Source organism: Hemitrygon akajei, chromosome 10 (genome assembly GCF_048418815.1).
Source record: "Hemitrygon akajei chromosome 10, sHemAka1.3, whole genome shotgun sequence".
In the NCBI taxonomy this organism is placed as follows: domain Eukaryota; kingdom Metazoa; phylum Chordata; class Chondrichthyes; order Myliobatiformes; family Dasyatidae; genus Hemitrygon; species Hemitrygon akajei.
This window is the reverse complement of record NC_133133.1, coordinates 136,348,671-136,368,883: the sequence shown is the minus strand read 5'-3', so window position 1 is coordinate 136,368,883 and position 20,213 is coordinate 136,348,671. Positions and strand designations below refer to the sequence as shown.

Below are 20,213 nucleotides of genomic sequence, written 5' to 3'. Positions count from 1 at the left end.
AGATTATACAGGAAAGACATCTATTACAGGCAGATCACAATAAAGAGAGACATTTAGAATTACAATACAGAGATCAGGAAGAAGAAAAGTATTTGCAGCAGGCAAATCTGGAGAAGCAGCATCTATCGATGACATTTCAGATGTTTGCAAAAGAGCATTGCAATCAAAATAATATGGCAGATTTTAGCATGTAAGCAAATCTAAGTATTGTAATCACCTATATAGAATTGAATTTTTTTTTCATTATCTCAAAGGGGTCATGTGCTTATTTTGTACAATCCTAGCATTTAATCTCTCAAAGCAATTCTCCTTTAATGTGTACTCGTTAGTTCAGCAAAATTCTGTTCCATACTTTCTCAAAAACCCTTCCTTTATTGTTCTCCATTCCAAATTCTGCCATTCAGTCAATCAAACAGAAGTTCAGTTATGGTTTGAAATGGGGATATACTGCATTGCTGAGAAAACTGGGTAACCAAAGCAACATGTAGAAAACCTTGACAAATTTTGTCTCCTCTCAATTTTCTCTTTAGGAAGGGCCTTGCCATATCTTGCACTTACGCTCAAATTAAGAGGTTGACAGGGTGGGCCTGGGATTTTGGCTTATATTCTGCTTTAAGCCCATGAGAATTTATTTGAGAACTTTTCAGGGAGCACTATAATGCATGAGAATCCCTGAGTAGTTTACCATATATGTTTAAAATCTTCAGTGTTACTTAATAACTAGATAATCTGTTCAAAAAGGAAATGGTAGTAATTCAAATTGTTACATTCTTTCAGTGCAACTGTTAAGAGCAGCAAAGAACAAATACTTCACTGCAGGGTGTGATACATATGTTACAAACAGTTCAATAAATTTGATGGCTCTGCTTTCTTCTTGCATCTATACCTTTGATATCAAATGGTTACCATTTAGGAATGTTGGAGGTGCTTTTGCTTTCAAAGATGAAAACTCAGTATTTGTTCAAGTGCTCACTTGCACTCCTGACGATTAAGTTGAGAAGCAGGGACCCTGTACCATTAACTGAAAGAAGTAAATTAAAATATTGTTCCAAAGGAGCAATACAGTAATGATCTGAAATATAAAGAAAAAATGCCAGGAATACTCAAAGATTGGGGAGTATCTGTGGAGAAGAAAACAACCGTTAACATTTTGGGTCAATGATCTATCATCCAAAATTTGTTAATTAAAAAACGGATACAACAGTCTGCACTGTATAGTCTGAACAAGAAAGAAATTTCAGAAATATAATTTTCAGTTATTAGTAACCATTACGTTATTATTTTTCTCTTTGGTTCCTCACATAAGTGATTTTGGGTATTACCGTGAAGGAAGCAGTGCTGAATGTAAAGAACAACCAGATTTAAAGAATAGCGTACTGGAATTCTGCTTACAAGGGAAGGAGGAACTGCTGAAAACTCAAGGGTGAGCTTTTTCTCATATACTCTTGTTAAGACTTCCTAAAATTTTACATGTTATGCGGTACCATATAGCTTCTGTGCATAACACATCAGGTCTATTTTTGTCACATCGGAATTCCTTTTGCGTAACCTAATAGATGAGATATCATTTGGCATTATAGGGGCAATTCAATAATTCAGAAGGTTTCAAAGTAGATAGACACAAGGGATGCAGATCCTGGTATCTGGAGCAAAAGATAAACTGGAAGAACTCAAGGCAAGCAGCATCCAAGAAGGCAAAGAGATGTTAATATTTAGGTCAGGACAGCAATTTAGCTTCAGAAAGTTTCAGACCCTATCTCATTATTTTTCATCTGAATTATGTATTTCCCACATATTTTAGATATAGGCTAGAGTTTTGGATTATAAATGTTTTTGAAAAGAATAATAATTTTTTTATCTTGCTCAGTAGACATAAATTAGCATGGAGCTAGCAGAGAAGGTTGCAGAACATAGGTTATAGGTCAGCAGTTGTAAATGAGAGGTGTGTGGGAGAGGGGTCAGAGGAGTTAGGAACAATGGGGTAGGTAGAGGAATCAGGACTTCAATAGATTGGGTTTGGCAACGGTGTTATATTTGACCGGATAGGGTGTGTGGGGTAATGTGGATGAGGGTTGAGAAAAATTAAAGAAAGCATACATAATGTAGCAACCAAACACTTGACTCCATTCTCTCAGACTTAGCATCCCTGAAGTTGCTTTGCTTGTCTTGTGCACACCCCACCAGTTTATTGACCACGTATGCAAATAAGTTTTAATATAGTAAGGTCAAAACACATTGTGAACCCAATTTTACAGCATTGTGCACATCCTAATGTCTCAGTGTTTTAGTACATCCTGGGTTCCACTTTCCTCCCACATCCCAGAAATAGATATGTTGGTAAAGTAATTGGCCCTGTAAATTACTGTATAAGATTGTGAAGTCTTGGTGCATTTCTATCTTTCATTGTTTTCAACAGGAAAAAAAGTAAATTTCATAACAAAGATTGTATGTTCTTTCTGATTTGTTTGCGAGAGTGATTTGTGTGTCATTGACTTGCCTAAAGGATAAGATATCACACCTCCTCCATTTTGAGCCAACAAATGGAGATATTTCCTCCGCATTTGTTACCTCAAAATAGATGCTGTGACCCATAACACAAACATTATACTTTAATTTTGTAAGAGACATCAAGACAACCTTTGCAGAAAGTTTTCCTTGAAGTTTATGATACCAAAGACACAAGTTTTCCATTGATATATAGTATGGAATTACCTGTCTGCTATGACTTAAAATGTACTTCTCTAATTGCCATCTTTTTAATACTTCCCTTAAATGTTAGTGACCTAGTTTATCAAATATTTTGAGATTGTAGTGTTATGAGGTTTCTAATCTAACTCCAACGTGAAATTTCAGTTACTTAAAAGATAAAATCCAATAATAGCAGCCTCATTTTTCCAAGACACCTAAATAGACCAGTGATGGAAAACTACTGTCTTTACAGCTGTTCCAATATCTTTTCATATTAATACAAATGTTACTGCCCTGGGAAGGACATCCTTCAGTGTTAGTCCTCCCCCTCTAAATCTCAGTTCTTTGCTAGTTGGGAAGAACAAGGAATTGGCAAAACCAGAACATCAACCTATATTACACATACTTCAGACCATAAGACATAGGAGCAGAATGAGACCATTCAGCCTATTGAGTTTACTCTGCCATTCCATCATGGCTGATTTATTATCATTCTCAACTCCATTCTCCTGCCTTCGCCCCATCACCTTTGACACCCTTACTAATCAAGAACCTATCAATGACTGCTTTAAGTATATGCAATGACTTGGCCTCTACAGATTTTAAAAAAAGGATTCTTTTATTTATAGGAAGTTACCTCTGTGAAACGTCACATATTTCCCAGTTATTTCTCAATTGATAACGATGGGAGATTAATATCATGAAATTGTTTCCTCTATAAACTCTTTAAGGTATCGCAAAGTTCCAGGGGATAAATGTGAAGGTGGTTTCATGCCTAATCGATCAGAACAAATGACAAACATGAAGTGTGAACAACTTCTGTCAGTGAAAGATCCTGTAAGTAAGATGGGTGTTTCTGAACTTAACAACTCATCTATTTATCTTCCTTTTAGACCACTGGAGCAGAGGTAGGTTGGAACATTCAAGTAGTTTGCTGGCTGTGCATTACATCTGATAGCTTCTGCCATGACCATTGGTAATTGTGGGTAAAATGCCACATAAAGAACATTTAACAACAGGATTATATTTTGCATTTTGCACATAGAAAATTATGGCTAAATGTATAGAAGGGTGAAACTTTCCTTCAGCTTCAGCAGCTTATCACTGACCATAGTTGTTTGAAATGAGGGCAATGTCTTTAAAGGCATAGGTCAGGTTAGCAGTTAAATGTGGTAAGTCAATCTTGGATTTTCAGAAGGACTTTGACAGTGCCACACATGAATCTGCTAAACAAGATAGAAGTCTGTGGTATTATGGGAAAGGTAATAGCATGGATATAGAATGTTTACAAGGATAGTAAGAGCTCTTGCTATCTTTCCCTTCAGTAGTCCTGACAAAGGGTCTCAGCCCGAAACGTCAACAGTGCTTCTCCTTATAGATGCTGCCTGGCCTGCTGTGTTCCACCAGCATTTTGTGTGTGTTGTTGTTTGAATTTCCAGCATCTGCAGATTTCCTCGTGGTAAATGCGGGCTAACATTTAACATTTAAGAAAAACTTGGACAGGTACATGGATGAGAGGTGTATGGTGGGATATGGGCCGGGTGCAGGTCAGTGGGACTAGGCTGAAAAATGGTTTGGCACAGCCAAAAAGGGTCAAAAGGCCTGTTTCTGTGCAGTAATGTTCTATGGGTAGGTTAGTTGGTCATTGTAAAATTGTCCCATGATTAGGTTAAGGTTAATTGGGCTTGTTGCGGGTTGTTGGGACAGCATGGCTCAAAGGTCTGGAAGGGTCTGCTCCGCACTTTATCACTAGATAAATAAGTCATCCTCTGCTACCATTCCTATGGTCAGTGAGGATGCAAATATCATCCACAACACCCTTGCGATCTCTTTCCTCACTTCCCATAGTAACCTAGGGTATATTCTGTCTGGCCCTGGGGACTTACCTACCCTAATGTTACCTCTTTATTATCTTCAGCATGTTCCAGCACATTAGTTTGCTCTACTCTAACCTCACATTCATTATGCTCTCGCTCACTGCTGAATACTGAAGCAAAGTATTCATTAAGGACCTCCCCTATATCCACTGAATCTGGGCATATTTGCCCCATTTAGCACTGATTACTGCCCTTACTCTAGTAATCCTCCTGTTCTTCATGTTTGAATAGAATGCTTTGAAGTTTTCCTTAATCCTACTTGCCAAGGCCTTCTCACGTCCTCTTCTAGTCTCATTGTTTACAATGCAGGACAGACTGCAGTTCCAAATAATATTTGGACACAGATGCCTGGATCTTTCTACAATTAAATCATCATTAAATTCTGCCAGAAGTTAAGGAAATGTTCCATCAGAAAATTGTGCTTGTGCTGAAATTTCCTGGGAATTTTACTTGCTTAACCTGCTGTAAAAAAAGAAATCAAGATTAAAAAAATATACAGTCAAGGAAAGAGCAAAATTCCTGTTTCTTCATTAGGTCCATTGGTGTTTATGAGTTTATGATATTTAAGGGTTAGATAATAAATGTGGTAAACTGGATCAGCAAATTTGTGGATGACACCAATATTGGAGGTGTAGTGGGTAGACAGTGAGAAACTTGCACTGTGATCTTGATCAGATGAAAAAATGGGTTGAAAAGATGCCAGATGGAATTTAATACAGACAAGTATGAGGAGTTGCACTTTGGAAGGGAAAACAAGGGTCAAACTTGCACAGTGAATAGTAGGACTCTGAGGTGTGTGGTAGAACGAGAGACCTGGAAATATAGATCTATAATTCTTTGAAGGTGGCATCATAGGTCGATAGGGTCATAAAGAGAGCTTTTGGCACATTGGCCTTCTGAAATCAAGGCAGTGGACACAAGAGTTGGGATGTTTTGTTGAAGTTGTATAAGACATTGGTGAGACTGAATTTGGGGTATTGTGGCCAGTTCTGGTCACCTACCTACAGGAGAGATATCAATAAGCTTGAAAGAGTGCAGAGGAGTACATGGATGTTGCTGGGTCTTGAGGGCCTGTGTTATAGGGAAAGGTTGAATAGGTTATGATTTAATACTCTGGCGCTCAGGAGAATGAGGGGAGATATTATACAGGTTTATAAAATTATGAAGGTATATATATAGGGTGAAGTGTGCTGCGTGGCCAAGTGGTTAGGGTGTTCGGCAAGCAACCTGAAGGTTGTGAGTTCAAGCCCCAGCCAAGGCAGCGTGTGTGTCCTTGAGCAAGGCACTTAACCACACAATGCTCCAGTCCACCCAGCTGAAAATGGATACCGGCAAAAAATGCTGGGAGTCAACCTTGCGATAGACTGGCGTCCTATCCGGGGGGGGGGTGGTGAGTCTCGTACTCTCAGTCGCTTCATGCCACGGAAACCAGAATAAGCATCGGCCTGATGAGCCACAAAGTATACCGCAGAAAAGGTTGAATCAAGTTCTTTGGACTGTTTTGAAAGCGTCTTCTAGTCTTATGTTGCTTTATAAGTGTACTGTATGTTCTTTCTGTGTTATTTCATTACACTAAATTCACCTTTGTGAATAATGCAGATGTTGTTACTTTTGTTAACAGATGCCCAAGACTACTATCATCATTGTTCTGAGTGTATTGGGAGCTTCAGTGCTGATGATAACAGGCATCGTCCTTATATTCAAGAAATATGTTTGTGGAGGAAGGTAAGCAGTAGTAGAAATCTGTGATTGAATAGGTTTGCTTTAAGGTGTCTATAATGTAAAATAATTGAAATTCCCTCTGTTGTGCAGTATTTCAGAAATAACCTTTTGTGAGTAGAAGTGTTTGCATCCTCATAACTAATGAAGAGTTAAATCTCTTGTCTCTCTTGGTTGAGTAATCAGTATTACTTAATCTAGGAGTGCAGAATCTCCTGGTATAATCACCACAGTGCAGTTTCCATACCATGCAGCTTTATAGGATGCTCTCTTCACCCTCCTCAGAAAGCAGAGACATTGATTAGCTTTCTTGTCTTTGTAGGGTGTATTCTAGGCCCATGAGAGGTTGTGTCTGATGTACATGCCAGGAGTTTGAAACTGCTGTGCCACCAATGAAAAGGGGGGGTATGAGGTGGTCAGAGTTCTCCTGAAGTCGATAACCATCTCCTTTGTCTTGTTGACATTAGGGAAGAGGTTATTTGCCTGGCACCAGGCCTCGAGCTCTTCCACCTCCTCTCTGTAGGCCATCTCATTGTTGTTGGTGATGAGCCCCACCATTGTCCTGTTTTCAGTGAATTTGCCAATGTGATTACTCGGGTGCTTGGCTGTGCTGTCATGTGTGAGCAGAGTGTACAGCAATGGGATCAGCACAGCCCTGGGGGGGGGGGGGGGGGCACCTGTGTTGAGGATGATGGGAAGGGTGGAGTGGTTGTGCATCCTGACTATCTGATGTCTGTTTGTTAGGAAGTCCAACACCCCATGGCTATTTGAGTTACAGTCGCCTTCTTGTCGGCTTGAACCAGTCTATCCATTCTCCTCCAACCTTTCTCATTTACAAGGTGTATGTTTCAGCACCTTCCTGATTGTCTTTTTCCATCCACTTTGTAGTAAAGTAAAATACGCAAACATTTCTCATTTCTACTTCATTTTGAAGCACATCAGGTCTTAGTGTAGCATATTTCTAGAATCAATGTGTATAAAATTACTCAATAGCTGGTTTTCTTATTTTACTTAGATCCTTGGTTTATCGTTACTCTGTTCTGCAAACCAACACCGATGAAGTCTGTATTGCTGATGGCCTGGATAGTAATAGATCAAACACACAAAGAACTTATCACGATGATTCTGATGAGGTGAGTCTCCTCAAAATGTGTGGAGGTGTTCGTTGAATTTCTTTCTCTTTTGTGTTTGTGTTTCACTTCTTTAGGCTCTTTGATTTGACTTGGTTTATTGGTCTTTTGCATTCATAGCTCAGAGTTCCCTCCTCACTAGTTAGCTCATCTCAGTATGTGCAAATCCGTAGGAGCCAAGCCAAGTAAGAATAAAATATAAACTTCACTCTCACCCAATTTCATTAAACAATGTAAAAAAAATACTAGATGTTTGGACACCTTGCAGGAAAGTGGGAGATTCCAGCAGTTTCATTTATACGTTTCTTTTTATTTGATTAGTTTTGTGCGACTCCTCATAAACATCAGCAAGAAGAAAACTGTTGTTGCTGATGGGCCCACTAACAGTGAAACTGCTGTTGCTGATGGGCCCACTAACAGTGAAACTGCTGTTGCTGATGGGCCCACTAACAGTGAAAGCAGGACAGTAGGGAGCTGCGCCATATTTACAAATTAGAGTATTTGGCAGTTTACCTGCATTATACGGCTTTTGTCAACATTATGCAAAAAGAGTTCAATGTTTTTCATAAAATAGTATTAATATAGAATATAGTATTAATGGTAAGACTCTTGGCAGTGTGGAGGATCAGAGGGATCTTGGGGTCTGAGTCAATAGGACACTCAAAGCTGCTGTGCAGGTTGACTCTGTGGTTAAGAAGGCATACGGTGTATTGGCCTTCATCAATTGTGGGATTGAGTTTAGGAGCCGAGAGGTAATGTTGCAGCTATATAGGACCCTGGTCAGACCCCACTTGGAGTACTGTGCTCAGTTCTGGTCGCCTCACTATAGGAAGGACGTGGAACCCATAGAAAGGGTGCAGAGGAGATTTACAAGGATGTTGCCTGGACTGGGGAGCATGCCTTATGAGAATAGGTTGAGTGAACTTGGCCTTTTCTCCTTGGAGCGATGGAGGTTGAGCAGTGACTTGAGAGAGGTGTACAAGATAATGAGAGGCATTGATTGTGTGGATAGTCAGAGGCTTTTCCCCAGGGCTGAAATGGCTAGCAGGAGAGGGTATAGTTTTAAGGTGCTTGGAAGTAGGTACAGAGGAGATGTCAGGGTTAAGTTTTTTACTCTGAGTAGTGAGTGTGTTGAATGGGCTGCCGGTGATGATGGTGGAGGTGGAAACAATAGGATGTTTTAAAAGACTCCTGGATAGGTATATGGAGCTTGGAAAAATAGAGGGCTCTGGGCAAAGCCTCGGTAGTTCTAAGGGCCGGACATGTTCAGCACAGCTTTGTGGGCCGAAGGGCCTGTATTGTGCTGTATGTTTTCTATGTTTCTATAAGGTTTATTTCTATTTATTTCTTTATTTCACTCAGAAAATCTGATAGGGACTCCTTACATTGGTCAGTCAAGAAACACCATTGTGACACGTGTGCAATGGATAATGTAATTTCCCATACAAAAGCATCTTGTTACACCACTGAAGGAGAACCCGGATGAAAATATTTGTCTTGCTCTTGCTGGACTAGAATGTCTCCAAGGTAAATGAAATAAGGGCAACCTTCTTGAGCATTCTTTCTTTCAAGAATGCCTCCCCCAAACAGCTCCCCTATAATCAGAACTTTATATCCACGTCTCGACTTGGTGAAGGTGCCACTTCTTAACTCAGTTTAGTAGAAAGCTGGGTCATTTATTCAGACTGCACTGAATCAGTTTCTGGAATACATCCACAATCACATAAATTTTCAGTATTCTCTTGTAGCAATATATGTGTCTTCTAAGTTTTTATCCTTTGTTCATAAGATTCCTCTTGGTACTTTGTACTAAAACTTGAACACTCCAGCATCTTGTCACTGAGTGTTTGATTAGTAGATGGTAACACATAAATCTAACAAGTTATTTGAATTGTTTCTCTCTGTGACTCAATCATAATATTTTTATTATCCTAAATGTGCCTTCTCACGCCTTTCTTCAAGATTTAGTTTCATTAAGCTGAAATGTAACAGCTGGAATTTATAATGCTGTGATCTATGGTGTGGTTCTGATGCTAAATGATATTTTGTTGTCAAATGAACAACCTTATGCTTACAGCTTCAGTGTTTCTTGATCATTCTTGCTGATTGCTCAATTCAATTTGAGACTCATCTGGTTTACCAGGGCACACAAAAAGAGAAAGGCTATACCTTTTATTGGCGAGAGAAGGGCCCTGATGAGCCCAGAGAGCATGGAGTCGGCTTTACAGTGAGACATTATTGAAGAGGTTGAAACCAGGCAGCAATGGATCTGAGCAACTTCTACTCTTTGCCTCAACACCACGGAAGGTCCAGTTACACTTGACGGTGTGTATGTTCCCATGCTGTGCTTCACCTCTGAGAATCTCACCAGCATCATCAGGACTACTCCAGCAAGGAACATCTTGTTCTCTTGAGTGACCTCATTTCCAGAATAGGTGGAGATCATGGCCCTGTTGTCTAGTTGACTTCACCATGGGCAAGATGAATGAAAGGGGACAGTGACTACTGAGGTTCTGCACCTATCATAATCTATTTATCACCAACTCATATTTCCAGGCCAAGTTTCAACACAAAGTTTCCTGGAGATGCCCTTGCTCCAGACACTGGCACCAGCTGGACTTGATCCTGATCAAGTGCTCCTTCCTCGGCAGTGTGCTTTTCACATGTCCCTACCATAGTACAGACTGTGACACATACCAGTCACTGGTGTGTTGCGAGATCAGACTGCAGTCAAAGAAATTCCATCGCGCTAAACAAGAAGGGAACCCTTGCACTTATGTCAGCAAGATATCTCACCCAGACCTGCTGGAGCAGTTTGCTAAGTCCTTCGAGAAAGAACTGAGCACCCAGCAGTCTGGAAACTCTGTCACAGAGAAATGGGAGCTTCTGCTGAATACCATCTACTGCACAGCCTTTGGAAGAAAACCTCAAAAACAAATAAGTGGTTCGAAGCCAGATACAATGAGATGACCCATCATTGAAGCCAAACATGCTGCCCCAGCCCTGTATAAACGTTTGCCAACTGAGAGGATCCTCTATGTTGTGTTTATTGATCTCACTGAAGCTCACTGAGGCATTTGACTTGGTCGGCAGAGACGGGCTCTTTCAGATCCTCTCTGAGGCAGGCTGTCCACCAAGGCTGCAGAGTCTGATCAAATCCTTCCATGATAACATGAAGGAGACTGTGCAGAAGCCCTTTGACAAGAGCAGCGGCGTTAAGCAAGTGTGTGTTCTCACCCTAACAGTTTTTGGGATCTTCTTTTCCCTTCTCCTGAGGCATACACTTGTACTGCAGTAGAGGGGACCAACCTTCACACCAGATCATTGCCTAAGAGCCAAAAGCAAAGTGCACGAGGCTATGATCAGAGACATAGAGTTTGTTGATGATGCAGCGGTTGCAACCACACTTGGCAGCACCTTCTGAGCTTGATGGATCACTTCTCCCAGGCCTGCAAGGAACTTGGTCTGAATATCAGCCTGAAAAAGACAAATGTCTTGGGACAAGACATGGAGGCACCACAGGTCATTACCATTGATAACTACAAACTGGATGTTGCTCATCAGTCCACATACCTGGGGCCCATCATCAGTGACAACCTGTCCTCGGATACAGAAATTGACAAGCACATCAGGAAGGCTGCAACAACTCTTACTTGCCTCACCACATGAGAGTGGGAGAACCCTAAACTCTCAGTCAAAGCAAAAATGGCAGTGTACAATGCTTGCAGCACAGTGCTGTACAGCAACAAGACCTGGATAACATACACTAATTTAGAGAGGAGGCTCAACACCTTCCACTTAAGGGGCCTTCGTTGCACCTTGGGCATCTCCTGGAGGAACAGAGTAGCCGATGTTGAGGTTCTCTCTCATGCCAGCCTCCCTAGTGTGTACACCTTGCTTAGGCAGCCTAAGCTGGGCTGGCTGGGCCATTTCTGCCACATGCAGGATGGCTGCATCTCAGAAAAAAATCCCCTGTGCTGGCTTCAGGCAAAAGAAATGTTGGCCACCCGCAAATGCGCTACAATGATGTCTGCAAGCGGGACATGAAGATGCTGGACATCAATATCGAGTCCCGGGAGGAACTTGCAGCCGACCGCACCAGATGGAGAAGCACCCTGAAACAACACCGTAAGTCGGGCGAGGAAAGATTCCTGAAAATAGAGGAAGACAAACTGGCCTGTAGAAAGGAACAGTGCATCTCCTGCAGAGCTGAGACTATTTATAGAGGCGACCTTTGAAATAGTCTGCTACTCCTGTATTAGTCTCATCAGTCACAGACGGCACTGCACCGACAACGTAGATAGCTAGGAAGCAACAAACAACAGAGGAACGCAGACAGCATTTGATGCCGGATGATACAGTGAAATTGATTCATTTTATCAAAGAAAGAAGTGAGGATATGATCCCAGACGAGTCCTTTGATTTTATTAATTCAAAACTGCCAAGGTTCTGAACTTGAACAACGATCTTCAGCCTATCTGATATAAATAGCCACAAATACTCACATTTACAGGGAGATAAAACTATAACTACCCAATTTTCAAAGAATAGTTTACTTCCAGTTTACTCTCCACGGCAAGTTCTAGCTGCCAATACCAACTGCTTGAGTGGTGGGTCTCTCCTCCCTACCAAGGAGAAGATACTTCCAGCTAACAAAGTAGTTTGAAACACAGTTCATTTATTTACAATTTGAATCCACACATCTAAAACTGACAGAGGATTTCTACCTTAAATGTTTATTTCCCAATTTCAAACCCTTTCTAAAACACAAAGCATTTCTTTAATGCAAAGGATTTCAAGAACACAGGTGCAATTCCTATAAACTAAAAAAAATACCATGATGCAAACGAGCAAGTCACCCATCACAAAAACTGAAGCTAGAGGAATGGTTCTATTCATCCATCTTACTATCTTTCTTCTTGCTGTTCCTCAACCAATTCCCAATAAGCCTGAACTTCTCTCTATATTGATGCCCTTTTTTCTACCACTGGGTGACTTCACATATATATAATATTTCTTCAAATGTCCTTTCAACACAAGCAGCGTTAAAGCATTTTGGAGGCATAGTTCTTCGGCTACCTACCATTAATGCTGTAAGGCTGTAAAGTTAACATTCTTGAGCACATAAAACCTACCAACGCATCATTGTTATTGATATGCTAAATAATATTATCCATCTGTTTTGCAAGCTTCCTTGAACCAAGCAATTTAATAGTCAGCTTGTCTGTTGTCTCATACTATATCTTGAGCAATGTATCTCTGGCCACATTGAACCTTACTAAATTAGATTTCAAAAGAAGATTGCATAGAGGCCTTTTTCTTCTCTTCATAAGCTTTCTTCTTGCAAATCAATGATGCCCCTATGGATCTTAGTGTGAAGGATTGGGTCTCATTCATCCAATATAGCCCGAGCAGCTTCCTTAAAGAAAAAATCCTCTGTGTGATGGTGAGTTGTAATCCTCTTGCATTCAACTGTGATGATCAGCTTTCTCTGTGATCAAAAGAGATTTTAATTCTACCTAGTCTTTATTTTAATAAATCCTGTGTGTGAATTTGCAATAACCTCACAATTTCAATCTCCTGTTTAAGTTTCTTACTCAATTGAATGTTTATCTTTCTCACTGTCAAGATCTTTGAAAATGTACAAAAATTAAGGGTAATTGTTTTTCAGATGCCATTAGTATTTGCCTACATTACTTCATTTCAAAGCTCAATAGATGTTGTTGTCCATCCAAAATTCTTTTAGTGTCATGTCACGTTTATCTTCTGTGACCATAATTGCATGCAAAATTGTACTACGTAGATGGTAGGCATTAAAAGAGGTAATGACTCCTTGATCCACTGGATATTGTAATGGTGTTCTTTTAGGTTGCTTATAAACAAACTTAATATGAGAGTGAAATCATCCAGGCATGGAGGATGGCCAGTGTCATTTTTTAACTTCTTTGTTTAAATGACACTCACTGACCACTTTATTAGGACACCTGCTCATTAATACAAATATCTAATTGGCCAATCATGTGGCAGCATGCAGACATGGTCAAGTGGTTCATTTGTTATTCAGGCCAACATCCGAATGGGGAAGCAATGCGATCTAAGTTACTTAGGCTGTGGAATGATTGCTGGTGCTTGACGGAGTGAATTGATTATCTCAGCAACTGCTGATCTCCCGGGATTTTCACACACAGCCGTCTCTAGAGTTTACGGAGAATGGTGTAAAAAAACAACAACAAAAAATCCAGTGAGTGGCAGTTCTCTGGACAAAACTGCCTTGCTAATAAGAAAAGTCAGTGGATAATGGCCAGACTGGTTCAAGCTAACAGGAAGGTGATAGTAATTCAAATAACCACTCATTACAATAGTGGTGTGCAGAAGAATGTCTCTGAGCACACAACATATCGAACCTTGAAGTGGATAAGCTACAGCAGCAGAAGCCCATATCAGGTTCCACTCCTGTGGCCACTTTATTAAGTATACTCCTATACCTAATTTAGTGCATAATGCTTGTTGAAACTCCTTTCTTATCATTTTAAAATTCATCAGCTCTATTACCCTAATTCACTTAAACTATTACCTCTCTTCAATCTTACTACTGGGATGTATGTTTCTTGGAGTTAAATTTCACCTGCCACATGTCTGCCCTTTCCACTAGCTTGTCTCTATCATTTGAAGTCTATTATCATGCTTCTCTGGGTTCCACATTTTCTGTCATGTGCAAACACTGAAATTGTGCCCAGCATATTCAAGTCTAACTCATAATGGACCTGGCACTAAACTTAGGAAACAACACAATACACTTCACTCCATTCCAAAGGTCAATTACTACACACTTTCTTCACAATATTCTGTCACATTGCTACTTCTCCCTCTGTCCTGTTGGCTTCTATCTTCATGTCAAGCCTATGAAGCAACACATCAAATACCCTTTGAAAGTACACATGTACCATCTGCATTTCTCAAGCTACTTGTACAAGATTTTCCTTTAGCAAGTCTGAGAACTTTCCATAATCAGTCCACATTAATCCAACTACCTGATAACCAGTAACTAAATTACTATTTCTATAGTTGTCCCTACCTCCAAAGTTAAACTGCCTGACCTATGATCACCGGAATGACGCTGTTTTGGTTTCTGGCAATTGCATTGTCCACCCGTTAAACTGAGAGCACACTCGTAGCCGCTAATGGAAGAGTTGTCCGTGGTCATTGGAATGATAACACAAAAATACAACTGCAGATGCTGTAGATCAAAGAATACGTACACAATACTGGAAGAACTCAGCAGGCCAGGCAGCATCCGTGAGAAAAGAGTAGCCAACGTTTCGGGCCGAGACTCCTGATGAAGGGTCTCAGCCCGAAACGTTGGCTACTCTTTTCTCACGGATGCTGCCTGGCCTGCTGAGTTCTTCCAGCGTTGTGTACGTAGTCATTGAAATGATGCTGCCTTGGTTTCTGCCACTTGCATTGTCCATCGTTAAACTGAGAGCACACTCATTATAGCAGCTAATGGAAGAGAAATGCTGCTTTGTTATCAGGGTCTATTTTACTAATGCAAGGCTCCGGGGAAAGACCAGAGAAACACAATTCATTGGATGGATCTTTCAAAGACATAGCATGGATACAAATAAACTGAATAGGTTCCTTCTAGAAATAAGATATGACTAAACAGCATTATCAATGTGTGTTCAAATACTGGACCAGTAAGTAACAAGACACAAAATTAGTTCCATAAAGTGTATTCCATAAGCTGAATTAGTTTCATAGTGTTCATTCCTGTCCTTGTGTGATGCGTATGTGCAGTTTTCCCATTCTGATCCTGTTTAATTCTGATTCTCCTTATGCCCATGTGAGTTTGGTCCCAGGTGATAAAGATGAGTGGGTTGGTGGGTTAATCGAGCAGCATAGGGTGCAGATGAGTGGAAGAATCTGATGGGAGTCAACACAAATGTGGGGCGAATATAAAAAAAAGCGACTAAAAATAAGATTAGTGTGAATGCGTGCTTAATGGTGGATGTGAGCTTGGTAGGTCAAATAAGCTGTTTCCATGCTCTTTCTCTCATTAGTCTGTGACTGCCTGTTTATTTATCCTATAAGTGATACTTTAACTGAGAGATCCATGAGTGCTTGGTGATGGGATTTTAAATATGCTAAAATAATTGTTTTTTGAACATCTTAGGAAATGTAATCTGAATATGATTCCATTTGCCTTTGTTTCTATCTAATGAATCTTGTTAAATGACTTTATTGTTATAAATATACTTTATTATCAATCTTTTATCCTTTCCATTCTAGGATCTTCTTGATTAAGGCGGCACTTGGTCTAAATGGTATCGTGGCCACTATTTGCTAACCCAACTCTTTAGATGGACGTTGCCTCGATAAGTCATCAGTTTGTAAAAAGAACAATTCCAGATGCCCTTGACAGTGCTTTCTTCTTGCTAGTCAGCTTCCCTACATTTTCATTCCATTTTGCAAGCAAGATATTTTTGTGCCACTGTTAATAAAGTGAAACTGTTCTTTTCACTGTGCCACTATGTTCGTGTAGCTACTATAAATTAATGGGCATCTTTCTTACAGGATAAACTTTGCAAGTCCTATATTGGTGGTAAGGCTTTGCCTACAACCAACTCATGTTGCAAAATGGTTCCTATCTAAATCAATGCACAGTGAAAACAGAAGCAATGTTTGAAAAGTGGCTCCTCACATTTATCCTAATAGATATTGCCTATATTCAGTGATTGTTTAAACTTTGTGGGAAAAAGAATAATTGCCAAACAGAATTAAATGTTTGACTTCACTGCTTGAGTCTTAATCTGATTGAGGGAATCATTTACTCTCTACAGAACTCATCAAATCTAAATTTCATTTCATTGGGCCATAGGTTCTACTCTAGCAGTTCATGTAAAAATCCATCCCCCCCCCCCATTACTTTCAACTTACAATGAAAAATATTTTATGTGTTTGATAAAACCAATAAAAGTGAATTCTCTTTTATTTTAAAAAGTAGCAATTTAGGAACAAAAAAAATCCATGTATATTGTCCTATCACAATATTGTCAGAAGATTAACATCATCACCCCACCACCCTTCAGTGAAATTATATTGTGTATTTCCAGCAGTCTTTATACAGAATTTGTGCATGTTCCACTGACCTTCCACTGAAATTGTGACCAAAGAATGCAGAGATTTTCTGTACTGTGTTGTGTGCCTTAAAAAGAAATTGATGTTTGTTTTTTTTTGTAAACAACTACATCTAATTTTGGGAAAATGGTTCTTGAATGTACTTTGTGATTGTGTTACTTAACTCAAATTTTACTGTAAGTAGAAATTTATAGGAGCTTATAATTGTTGGGGTGGTGGTCCAAAACAATCAGTATCCAATCACTTGTCCTTTAAATATCCTGCCTGAGATTCATTTCTGTTGGATTTACATATGTACCCCGGAATATAACAGGCAGCACTATCACTACAAGTTTCTGTGTTCTAGACGATAGCATTATACAGTGACTGAATATCTAATTGAAATGTCACAGTCATCCATACTTTGTTCAGGTTTTCAACAGTTGAATCAAATTGGAGACTTGTCAGCCTTCCCACGGGACCTTAAGATCAGATTGACAGGCTCAGTTTATCTTTGATATTCTCAGAGTTTTTCTTCTTAAGTCTATGATCATCCTGTATTTAACTTCTCCATACTATATTCTAGTCCCACCTTTTGTTAATCCTTTCTTCTCATGCAAAATGGTACTCTATTTTTTAAAATTAGTTATGAGGTGGTTCTCAGCTTGGAGGTCACTTAATATATAGTTTGTAAATAATGGGGATTCCAGCTCAGGATTCAAACATATATTTTATTTTGATTAAAAGGTACTGTAAATCACAAGGCTTCAAATATTTCTCAGAATTGTCCCCTGTCATCCCACCTTTTGCTTCTAGAGACATAACGGAAAGCTGTTTGCATATGTCATGGTTTCTGTGTGAATAGGATTTTCCGTGACATTGCCTTCACCAGAGTGGAAGCCTCTCTAAATAATTTTTATTCCAATCAATACCATTATGACTCACTCCTATTAAATATTTTCCCATTGTTTTTCTCCAAGGTTAAGGACACAGTTGGCATATTGCAGTCCAATAATAAAGCACATTGACTTGTATTATTTGTAATATTATTTAATGAAATTCAATATTGTAATTGTGATCTATATAAAAATGTGTCTGATGACACCTAGTAATGTCTTGACATTCCTAAACACTCCAGTCAATCCGTGATAAACCACTTTGATACTCAACTACATCTATTTGAACACTTCAGTGGACAAGCCTCTCGTTTTCAGATGGCTTTCTAAATGAAATGTTAAAAATAAGAACTAAATGAATCGGGAGCAATCTGACCAACAAAAAGTCATCCTGCAAAACACATTCTCCTGAACCTGAGAGTCAGATAACGTGTCCACCACCGGGAATGTGGTAATTCACTCTTGAACTGGTGGCACAGTACCAGAAACCCAGGTTCAATCCTGACTTTGGGTGCCATCTATGTGAGGCTTGCACATTGTCCCGTATGACTGCGTGACTTTCCTACCATATCTTAAAGTTGTGGGTTGGTCGGTAAATGGCCACGATTAAATTGCTCCTAGCATGTAGGAGAGTGGTTATGAGAAGACTGGGAGAGTACAAAAGGGATAGTATAAATAGCTGTACGATGGTTGGTGTGGACTTGGTAGGCTGAGGATCTGTTTCCATGCTATCTCACTCTGATTCATGGGCATGAATGAAAAACTATTAACAATTGCTGCTTTGGAAAAATAGCTTTGCCCTACAAACCATTTTGACTTTTCAAATTAAAAAGTTTTGAAGTTTTTACATAAAAATAACCAATAATGTTAGGTTGCTGATAATGTCAGGCTCCTGCAAGTCAATTAGACTGCTTCTATGGGAAGAGAAACAGATTCAATGTTTCAGGTGAAAGACGATAGTGGAGATGATATCTCTAATAGAGTAAACCAGGCAGTTGTGAAATGCAAAGCAGATTAGGCTGAGCATGTGCTTCACTCCCAGAGAAAAGAAAGGAAAAAAGGTGTGTGTGGGGGGAATAAACATAATTGAGCTAATATTACAGATGGATGAATGATACAGTCAAGAGTAATTAAGTTATCTGAAGTTGGAGAATTGCCTTCCTGTTCTGTGTTTTGCAACTCCTACGTTCTTTGTTTTCTCTGGCTAACTATTTCTTTACTAATTGACTTGATTACAGCTTATCTACACTACTGTTCTCCCCTATAAGAGACATTTCCCCTCCTTCACTCTCCTTAACAAGCTGCTTTTGTCTCCTTCCCCATACTGACGAAGGACATCTGACCTGGAACATTAACTCAGTCTCTCTTCTCACTGATGTAGCCCAACTGATGAGAAAATAAATAATACCCTGCATCAATCATGAAATGAACGAGAAATAAGGCACTTTTCTTGCTTTCAGAGCTGCCTGTGCACTCCCACACCCCCCCCCCATCTGTTGAAAGAAATAAGTCCCAAGATTAAAGGGAAGCAAACCAAAACACAGCTGAAGTGGGCCACCTCAAATCGCCAAGCAAGATTTTGTTTTAAGTTTGGCTCTTATGAGTGAGGGAAGTACCTTTTTTTTAATCAAATGTAATGCAACATGATTGTAGGCCCAACTCTGAATTCTAAGGACAACAGCAGAGAAGGTCTGCACACATCTTAGATCTTAAAGATTATTGTAGTGATGTTATTTCTATCTTTATAATAGATTTCATAGAAGATATATTTTTAAATATTCTCTGACAGGGAAATTATCTAGAAAGGATAATCCAATTTTATTAAAAAAAAGTTTTATAGCAGAATAAAATATTGTATTTAATTCCAGTTAACTGAATTTACAAATTAAGTTGTTCTTCACAAAACAAAGTTCTTCAGTCACATTGGAGGGGGAAGTTTGTTAGAGTCTCATCTTGTGCCACATGCTGCAACTGTGGCAAAACTCTTTTGACAGTGCCTGTGTATTTCCATACATAGTATCAGTTAAGCAATGGCAAAGAGGGAAAGGCATTTGAATGAGAAGTATCCTAAAGTGCATGCAAAATGGGCCTGGCGTTTACCTCAAAAGCTGAGTATGTTTGAGAGACTGTCAATTGCATTTTCTTCCCTCTACCAACAGCCATCAATCATAAGATAATGAAGCACTTCCCATTCTAAAAATATTAATGCTGTGAACTTTTATAATTTCTGAAATAATTGGACATGGTATTTGTACTGTGTGTTCAAGCTAAACTGGTTTTCTTTGTCAGTTGTCAAATAGGTAAATATTGGTCTTGCAACTGCTGAATAAATTGTGCTTTATTAATTACTTATGCATAAGTATCATTGCACTGACTGTTCACAGAGTATGAAAATATTCACCTTAACAAATAAATCTGGTTTGTCTCCCTTCACAGCTATGGTTTAGTCATAGCACCTTCACCTCAGAATCCAGGGGTTGTGGGTTCAAAGCTCTTCCACAGATTTGTGAACATGTTCGGGAGTGTTACCCTGATGCAGTGGTGTATTATCAGAGTTGTCACACAAACTAGGCTTTAAGGATCCCTCGATGTACTTAACAAAAATGGGGAGGTTTCCCATTTCACACAACTCCCCACCACCCTTTCCCTCTCCATCCTCACACTGATACCACCTCCATCCAGCTGCCCGGTATCCCAGGACAATGTTTACCACTCACATAATGATTAATTGTGGAATGGCAACTCCTTACCTCAGCGCTTCTTTCCTGCAATATGCCCATATCCTT

The 20,213-nt window shown here is 39.6% G+C and overlaps 1 protein-coding gene across 1 annotated transcript in view; it reads left to right on the top strand.

The window, feature by feature from the left end:
- LOC140734706 (sortilin-like) overlaps window positions 1–19,775 on the top strand; it is a 136,139-nt gene extending 116,364 nt beyond the window's left edge. Inside the window, exons 17-21 of the mRNA XM_073059042.1 lie at window positions 1,307–1,423; window positions 3,420–3,525; window positions 6,187–6,290; window positions 7,300–7,417; window positions 15,704–19,775. Coding sequence (XP_072915143.1) covers window positions 1,307–1,423; window positions 3,420–3,525; window positions 6,187–6,290; window positions 7,300–7,417; window positions 15,704–15,718 — 460 coding nt within the window. The 3' untranslated portion in view covers window positions 15,719–19,775. The remainder of the gene's footprint in view (window positions 1–1,306; window positions 1,424–3,419; window positions 3,526–6,186; window positions 6,291–7,299; window positions 7,418–15,703) is intronic.
- The last annotated feature ends 438 nt before the right edge of the window (window positions 19,776–20,213 follow it).